This window comes from Phyllostomus hastatus, unplaced genomic scaffold (assembly GCF_019186645.2).
Source record: "Phyllostomus hastatus isolate PE091 unplaced genomic scaffold, TTU_PhHast_1.1 phas_scaffold_501, whole genome shotgun sequence".
NCBI classification, from domain to species: domain Eukaryota; kingdom Metazoa; phylum Chordata; class Mammalia; order Chiroptera; family Phyllostomidae; genus Phyllostomus; species Phyllostomus hastatus.
The window spans coordinates 1219986-1229844 of NW_025334033.1; the positions used below are offsets into that span (position 1 = coordinate 1219986).

Genomic DNA, 9859 nt, shown 5'->3' on the forward strand with positions numbered 1-9859 from the left:
AGTTAGCAAAATGATAGATTTCATTCCAGTCATACCAGAAATTAGACTAAGATACTAGAGGAAGATTAATCATACAAACATTAATCAAAAGAAAATTGTGATATAGCTCCATTAATATCAAAGTAAATTTCAGAATAAGGAACAATATCAGAAATAAAGAAGGACATTACATGATTCAAAATATGTCATTTCTCCAGAAAGATATAACAATTCTGAATGTAGGATGTACCTAACAACAAAACTTCAAATTATATAAGCAAAAAATGATCAAATTGAAGTTAATTCAAAGAGTAAATTTTATTGTATACAAAGTAAAAAAAAATAAAAAACATAACATTAAACATATTTGTAATATGTACAGGTTTAAAGCAGGTAAATCTTAACTATGTTTTTAGGAGAGGAAGAAAAATTATAAAGCAAAGATGTTTACAGTAGAAGTTAGAGAAATAAGTATGATCAAAAATAAAAGGGAGGACTTCTGGCCAAGATGGCAGCATAGGTAGACACATTGTGCCCCCTTGCACAATGAAAATAAGAACAGCAACAATTTAAAAACAAAAAACAACCAGTACTAACAGAAAATTGAACTGTATGGAAGTCTGACAACCAAGGAGTTAAAGAAGACACATTCATCTAGACCCATGGGAGGGGTGGAGTCAGGCAACTGGGGCTGAGAGGGCTTGTGGCAAAGTGGCAGCTGGTGGACCCTGAGTGCACAAGGTGGCTGGCAGACCAGGCGTTCCCATATTTGAGTGCAGATAAACCAGGTGAAATGGGAGCGAGACAGACTACACAACCCAGGGTCCCAGCATGGGGAAATAAAGCCTCAAATCACTGATTGAAAACATCTGTGGGGGTTGAGGTGCTGGGAGAGACTCCCAGCCCCCCAGGAGAGTTTGTTGGAGAGACTCACAGGGTCCTAGAATGTACACAAACCCACCCACATGGGAATCAGCCCCAGGAGGGCCCAGTCTAGTGGGGGAAGCGGCGGAGGGGATTGGAGTCGAACAGAGAGTGGAACAAGCATCATTGTTCCCTCTCAGGCCCCTGCCCCACATACAGTATCATAGCCCAGCAACTGGGTTACCCTGCCTGAATGAACACCTAAGGCTCTTCCCCTCATTACATAACAGGCACATCAAGACAAAAAAATGGCCTAAATGAAAAAACAGATCAAAGCTCCAGAAAAAATACAACTAACCAATGAAGAGGTAGCCAACCTATCAGATGCGCAGTTCAAAACACTAATAATCAGGATGCTCACAGAAATGGTTGAATTTGGTTGCAAATTAGATGAAAAAGTGAAGGGTATGCTAAGTGAAATAAAGGAAAATGTACAGGGAACCAATAGTGATGGGAAGGAAACTGGGGCTTCGATCAATGGTGTGGACCAGAAAGAAGAAAGAAACATCCAATCAGACAAGAATGAAGAAATAAGAATTCAGAGAAGAGAGGAGAGGCTTAGGAACCTCCAGGATATCTTTAAATGTTCCAACATCCGAATTATAGGGATACCAGAAGGAGAAGAGGAAGAGCAACAGTTGGAAAAGTTATTTGAACAAATAATAAAGGAGAACTTTCCCAATCTAGGGAAATAGACTTCCAGGAAGTCCAGGAAGCTCAGAGAGTCCCAAAGAAGCTCACCCAAGGAAGAACACACCAAGGCACATCATAATTACATTAGTCAAGGTAAAAATGAAGGAGAAAATCCTAGAAGCAGCAAGAGAAAAGGAGACAGTTACCTACAAAGGAGTTCCCATAAGACTATCAGCTGATTTCCTAAAACAGATCTTATAGGCAAGAAGGGGCTGGAAAGAAGTATTCCAAGTCATGAAAGGCAAGGATCTACATCCAAGATTGCTCTATCCAGCAAAGCTTTCATTTAGAATGGCAGGGCAGATAAAGTGCTTCTCAGATAAGGTCAAGTTAAAGGAGTTCATCATCACCAAGTCCTTATTATATGAAATGTTAAAGGGACTTATCTAAGAAAAAGAAGATAAGAAGCATGTACAGTAAAATGACATCAAACTCAGTTATTAACAACCACACTTAAAACAAAAACACAAAGTAAGCAAACAACTAGAACAGGAACAGAACCATGGAAATGGAGATCACATGGAGGGTTATCAACAGGGGACTGGGAGGAGAAGAGAAGGGGAAAAGGTACAGAGAATAAGTAGCATAGATGGTAGGTAGAAAATAGACAGGGGGAGGGTAAGAATAGTATGGGAAATGTGAAGCCAAAGAACTTATAAATATGACCCATGGACATGAACTAAAGCGGGGGGGGATGTGGATGGGAGGGGGTGTGCAGGGTGGAAGGGAGTGAAGGGGGGAAAGGGACAACTGTAATAGCTTAATAAATAAAATATATTTTTAAAAAATGAAAAGGACTTCCAGAGTTCTTGCAATGTCCTATTTATTGTGTTTGGTAGTGGCTATTAGATGTTTGGTTTATAATTACTTACTCATTTTACTTATTGTGCTTTTCATATATGTTTTATACATTTACTGCCATGTATTTTAAAAGAAATTTGTAAAAAACAAACTTGAAATAAAATAATGGGGAACCTAATTGAAGAGTAAATTCTTTTTTGAAATATAATGCTATGCAAATTTTATTTCTCTGATTTATATTGTCTCATATAATTAGGACAATATAATTTGCTACTTTGCTTGGATTCTAGGACTCTCAAAGATGCTTTATTCTGTAATTGAAAGTTTTATTGTTCTGGTCTGTTTACTGTTTCTGTTGTCTCTCACAGTATCTTGTTTCTTATGTGTCATGAGTGTGTTGTTGTATTATATATTTTATGAAACTTTTTAGTTCTTTGTTGGGGGTTTCACTTATATCTACTACATTTTCTGGCATGCCTGATAGTTCCCTTCTCTTTTTTAAAGACTTTAATTTTTTTCAGAGCAGTTTTAGATTTATAAAAAAGTTGAGAGGAAGGCACAGATATTTCCAATATACCCTCTGCCCCCACACATACATATACGTAGTCACCCCCTTCCCAATTATGGACATTTAGTTCTCAGAAGGGTACTTTTTCTCCCCACAAGGATGAACCTACATTGGCACATCATAATCACTGAAAGTCCATAGTTTATCCTAGGGTTCACTCTTGGTGTTATACTTTCCATAGTTTTCGACAAATGTATAATGACATATATCCATCATTATAATAAACATAGAGTATTCCCACTGCCTTAAAAAATCTGTCTTTTGCCTATTCATCTTTCTCTCTTCCCCCAGTATTAATTGTGTGTGTGTGTGTGTGTGTGTGTGTGTGTGTGTCTCCTTATGGGATTTTTTTTTAACTGCAGAAGAAAAGTAGACTCTCTAGGGTTATAAATCACAATGCAAATGCAGCAAACAGAGAAGCAGCAGAGCTGCCTGGCAACCTCCTCATACCCAGAGGCAGCTCTGGCAGAAGATGCCAACAGCCCTGAAAAGCCCAGTGCTCAAACGCTCCTGAGGCCAACACCCCCCACTCCCCAGCAGGGCCTGCATCAACCACACTGGGCTAGGCTACCACATGATTTCTGCGTGATGGCAACAAGGATCCTGCAGTTGGAGTGGGGTTAAGCTCCATTCCTATAAGGACCAATGAACTTTCTAGAGAGACAATGGTGTACCTGATGTACGAGGTACGACCTTCCATGTGAACTTGGTATTTCCATTTTTATTATGTGGCTTGAGCACTTTTAATGTCTCCTTCCCTCTCTGCCCCTAACATACTAATGAGGTTGTGGCAAACCCTGCCCGGGTCCTTGAGTTTAAAACTTCCAAACCCTGTGGAAACGCCCCTCTGCTGGTGGTTCTCCACATTCCCCCCACCCCACGTTTATCTGGGGGGCAGGGAGCTTTCTAAACTGCAGTTCCCTGATGTAGGCAAGGCTTTCTTGGTTAGCTACTTACAACTCCTTTCATCCCTGATTCTGGTGACTAACTACATATAGACTCACTTAGGGGGTGACCTTACTTCATCAAGTAGTACTTTTGAGTGGAATCCCTTTCAAGATGGTCCAAAATGATTATCTTGCTTGAGCTCTAACTAGGCTAAATGTGGGTATTCTATATTTGCTCTATTTTTGGTGGGAATTCAGTTTGTTCCTGTTGCAGTCTATTTCTTTCTGCTGCGCTCTCAGCATAAGCCAATAGCCCTTTTATATAGTATTGACATTTTTTCCCCGTCTGAATAAGGGACAGTGCAGGTGTCCTTCAAACTTCAGGGAACAAGGTCAAGTCTTCTGACTGGTTCTTTTGATATAATCCTCATTTATATCATGGATATTACATACTAACAACTCACTAAAGATATTTTTACTCATGGCCTCAATCAAGCTTCCAGCCTCCCCTTGTACACTTTGATGAGGCTGATGAACTAAGCTTTGAAAAACTGGCTTTATAGGCTGTTGATGTATCCAATGCTGGTGTATGGGGTTTCTATCAAGAATTGAGGACAGACATGCATTTTCTCTTTTATTTGTCTTTTAAACAGAGTGTTATACAGCCACATAAGCAAATAACCAATTTTATTTCCATCTCTTAAGTTGTGCAGACACATATTATACATTAAAAAAAACTTCCCTAGAAGTAAACCTTGAGATTTTAAGAATAATTTTTACCATCTGTCTGGTGTCTGTCTCTTCCCACAGGAATGCATTTATGAAACAAAAAGCATATAAAAAATGATCAATACATGATGAATTTTGCTTTGCACAAAAGGACTTTAATGTTTGTGAATAAAGCAAAGTCAGGTGAGGTAGAAGAATTGAATTATTCTTACACTTGGAGAAAGAGAGTCAATGGATTAAATAAAACCTATTCATGATGTTTGGGTAATTCTCATTCCACAAAAGACCTGACGAAGGGCAAATTTCATGTCCCTGTTGCGTAGGCTGTAGATGAGAGGGTTTAAGACTGGTGTCACTATGGAGTATATCAGTGTGATGATCTTATGCATAGCAGCTAGGTTACCAGATGAAGGACTTACATACATCACCATTATAGTTCCATAGAACAGAGAAACCACAACTAAGTGGGATCCACAGGTAGAGAAGGCCTTTTGCTGCCCAGCTGAAGAAGGAATCTGAAGCACAGCTCTGAGCACCAAGATATAGGACCCAAGGATGTACAACATGGTGAGAATGATGATAACAGAGCTCATAGAATAGAATATATGTCCTATGATGGGTGCAGGGGCACAGGATAATGCCATCAGTGGGTCCACATCACACAGAAAGTGATCAATGATGTTGGGACCACAAAAGGGTAGTTGAGAAATGAAGAAAATAGGAATTGGATATCCAAGGAAACCAATGAGCCAACAAAGGGACACCAGGATGGCACATAGCTGTCCAGTCATGATGGAGGAATAGTGCAGTGGATGGCAGATGGCTAGATACCGATCATAAGCCATGACACAGAGGAAGAAACATTCAGTTGTGCCCAGGGAAAAAAAGAAGTAAAATTGAATAAAACAACCGGAGAAGGATATGGTCTTGGTTTTGGAAAAAAAATTGACCAGCATATTGGGGACTGTGCAGGTCACGTACCAGATCTCTAGGAAGGAGAAGTTGGCCAGGAGCATGTACATAGGGGTATGGAGTCTGCTGTCCCACTTCACCGCACAAATGATGGTCATATTTCCAGTCAGAGTCAAGATGTAGATGAACAAAATCATTGAGAAAAGGATAATTTGCATTTTCCAGGGGCCAGGAAAGCCCAACAAGACAAACTGTGTCACAGTAGATACCCCTGACTTATTCATTGTTCCTAGACTGGGGAGAAAAGACAGAGAGATAATGACAAGTCACTTTGCTGCTGAGGCATTTGAACCTTTTCTTAGGACAAGGAGTTTGACTGATGCAGGCAAATGTATTGAATATTCTAAAACAAGTCTTAAATAAATCCTGCCCTATTCTGAATGAGCCTCTTGGCCCTGATTCTTGGTTATCGTACAATTCCAGGCTGCTTGAACTGTTTTTGTCAGTGGACATCATCTGTTGAATTCCATCTTATTTTGATATAAAGACATCTTGGAACGATGTTTTAGGAGTGGTGATATGAGAGATTTCCTCTTAGTCTCTCCCCTTGAAGTTTCTACAATTTGAACATCTCAGGGCTGGATGGAATGTTGTGGGGGGCTGCTGGTTGCCATTGCTGGGAGGGCAAAGCAACAAAGGAGGTAGTTAGGTTCCCCAAGCTCCCCCCACCCTCACACATTGTGGCTACACTGCTGGAGGTGTCTGACTGTGGGAGACAGCACTGGAATTTCACGGATTTGGAGCCCCATTACCCACCAAATTCCCCTATAGGGTTGGTCCCCTGGGACCAGAATGACTATATCGAAGGGGTGCCACCCACCTTTCCAGGGAACATAGGCCATTTTCCACCATCCCTGTGGAGATCTGAAAAGCCAGAAAAGTGCAGGAGAGCTAAAAATACTTGTGATTCAGCGCCACCTACTGGAAAATAATAGAAAGACTTCTTACTAATCTATTAGAGAAAAGCAACGTATACATAGATGCCTAGATAGAGAAGAAATTCATCAAATATTATGCATAACTAAGGTAATGAGGCAGCTCAGAAAGAAAATTACTAGAGCAAGGGACATAAAGGGAAGAATAAACAAATGGGATCTCATCAAAATAAAAAGTGTCTGCCCAGCTAAAGAAAACATCATTAAAATGAAAAGAGAAAAGCTGCATGGGAAAACATATTTGTCAATGATACCTCAGACAAGGGTTTGATCTCTAAAATATATAAAGAACTCACACAACTCCACTCCAGGAAGACAAAAAATCCAATTAAAAAATGGGCAAAGGACTTGAACAGACACTTTTCCAAGGAGGACATACAAAGGGCCCAGAGACATATGAAAAGATGCTCAGCATCACTAGCTATCAGAGAGATGCAACTTAAAACCACAGTGAGATACCACTCACACTGCTCTGAGTGGCCAACATAAATAAATCAACAAACAATAAGTGTTGGAGAGGATGTAGAGAAAAGGGAACCCTAGTGCACTGTTGGTGGGATTGAAGACTGGTACAGCCATTATGTAAAATACTATGGCATTTCCTCAGAAAACTGAAAATGGAACTGCCTTTTGACCTGGCAATTCCACTGCTGGGATTCTACCCTGAGAACCATGAAACACCAATCCAAAAGAACATATGCACCTCAATGTTCACAGCAGCACAATTTACAATAGCCAAGTGCTGGAAGGAACCTAAGTGTCCATCGGTAAATGAATGGATCAAACACTATAGTACATTTACGTGATGGAATACTATGGAGCAGAAAGAAAGAAAGAAAGAAAGAAAGAAAGAAAGAAAGAAAGAAAGAAAGAAAGAAAGAAAAGAAAGAAAGAGAGAAAGAAGGACCTTCTACCCTTTGTGACAGCATGGTTGGGTCTGGAGAGCATTATGCTAAGTGAAATAAGCCAGGAGGTAAGGAACACATACCATATGATCTCACCTTTAACTGAAATCTAAGCAACAAAACAAACAAGCAAGCAAAATATAATCAGAGACATTGAAATTGAGAACAAACTGACAGTAACCAGAGGAGAGGTGGGAAGGAATAATGGGGAGAAAAGGGGGAAGCGTTTTCAAGAACATGTGTAAAGGACACATGGACAAAACCAAAGAGGGGTAGGATCAAGGGTGGGAAGTGGGGATGGCTGGGGTTGGGGGATAGTGGTGGTGGGGCAATGGGGACAACTGTACTTGAAAGACAATTTTAAAAATGTGAAAAATGAAAGAAAATGAAAAATCTCCAGAAAATAAACTTAAAACCATGGAAATATGTGACTTAAATGACAGAATTAAAGATTGCAGTTTTCAGAAACTTCAATGAGATTCAAGAAAACACAGATGAGTAGTTTAATGAACTTAGAAAATTAATGAACAAAATGGCCACTTAAGAGATCAAAACTTTAAAAAAGAGCCAAATAGAAATTCTAGAGATGAAGAAGTCAATACAAGAGATCCAGAATGAACTAGCAAGCCTGGAAACTCAAGTTGACCAGATAGAGGGAAAAAAAACCAGTGATGTCAAAGATAGAAATCTAGAAATCATGCAAAGGGAAGAAGAGAGACTTGTGCATAAAAGAAAAATGAAAGAACTTTATGAGAACTATCTGACTCCATATGCAAGAACAATATAAGAATAATAGGCACACCAGAAGAAGGGGGGGAAGGAGAAGGGAACAGAGAGCCTACTCAAACAATAGTCGATGAGAACTTCCCAAATGTGTGGCAAGAGCTAGATCCTTTAATCTAAGAAGCAAACAGAATGCTTAATTACCTCAATTCAAAAAGGCCTTATCCAAGGGACTGTATTAAAACTGTCAAAAATTAATGATAAAGAAAGAATTCTCAAGGTATCCAGGGAAAATAATAAAGTAACCTTTAAAGAAAAGCCTAGCCTATTAGGCTATCATTGGACTTCTAAGCACAAGCTCTACAAGCTAGAAGAGAGTGGAAACAAATATTCAAACTACTGAAATAGGGAAATTACGAACTAAGAATAATATATCCAGCAAAGTTATCCTTTAGATATGAAAGAGAAATAAAGACTTTTCCAGACATACAGAAGCTGAGAGAATGTATCACCCTAAGACCTTTCTTATGGTCTTAACTCAAGGGGGGTTATTCTACCTGAAACAAAGAACTAAAGGTCACTAAACTACAAACAAGATAACCGATGATCTCACAGAGTACATAGAAATAATTTGTGACATCAAAAACATAAAATGGATGGGGTAAAGTTCTGTATATATGCAAAGGAAGATAGAGATCAAATGCAATCAAAAGAAAAAGGACTACTATATATATATGAATCTTTTTTAAAATAAGCCAAATGGTAACCACACACAAAAAATAAAAAAAACTGAATCAAAAAAGAACAATAACTTAATGAAAAGTAGAACTAGGAAAAAAGCATGGAAACCACTAGACAAAAACAACAGACAGAATACAAGGGAAAAGAACCAATGCAGACACAGAGCTAACAGAAAACAAAGGATAAAATGGCAATAGGAAATCCTAATCAATAATTACCCTAAATGTAAATGAACTGAAATCATTAATAGAAAGGAAAAGAGTAGCAGATTGGATCAAAAAACAGAACTCATGTTGCCTACAGGAAACACATCTAAGCTGCAGAGACAAAGTTAGACTCAAAGTGAAATTGGGGAAAAAGATTTTCCCAGCAAATAGCATCCACAGAAAAGCAGTTGTAGCCATACTTATACGTGACAAAATAGATTTCAAGATAATAAAGGTAACAAGAGACAAAGATGGAAATTTTATGATGATAAAGAGGACATTACATCAAGAAGATATAACACCTCAATATACAGGGTCTGGCACAAATAACATCCCTTTTTAATTATAAAATCATAAACATGTAATTCACATTCAAGCATACCTATGACATTTTAGGTGAAATGCTCAAATTAAAACTATAAATTATCACACCCATATTATTACTCTACCAACCACACTCAACAGACCTTACTTCTGCCAGACCCTGTATATGTACCCAATCAAGGAGCACCAAAATATATAAAGCAACTACTAAGAGAACTAAAGGGAGAAACTGACAAAATGCATTAATAGTTTGGGACCTAAACACTCTATTGACAGCTACAAATAGGTCATCCAAACAGAAAAATCAATGAAGAAATATCGACCTTAAATGACACATTAGATCAAAGGGACATAAATAACATTTACAGAGCCTTTTATCCCAGAACATCAGATTATACATTCTTCTCCAGTGCACATGGAATATTCGCAAGTATAGACCATATGTTGGGTCACAAATCTAGCTGCAACAAAT

At 38.6% G+C, this 9859-nt stretch overlaps 1 protein-coding gene across 1 annotated transcript; it reads right to left on the reverse strand.

The window, feature by feature from the left end:
* Window positions 1–4832: 4832 nt before the first annotated feature.
* On the reverse strand, window positions 4833–5807 carry LOC123808587 (olfactory receptor 11H7-like). Its single transcript, XM_045823343.1, has one exon. It carries the CDS (start codon window positions 5775–5777, stop codon window positions 4833–4835), a length of 945 nt encoding a protein of 314 aa, XP_045679299.1. The 5' UTR covers window positions 5778–5807.
* Between the last annotated feature and the right edge of the window lie 4052 nt (window positions 5808–9859).

Bases quoted from the DNA above. Each gene is read 5' to 3' on its own strand.
- LOC123808587 (XM_045823343.1), bottom strand. From the start codon at position 5,777: ATGAATAAGTCAGGGGTATCTACTGTGACACAGTTTGTCTTGTTGGGC.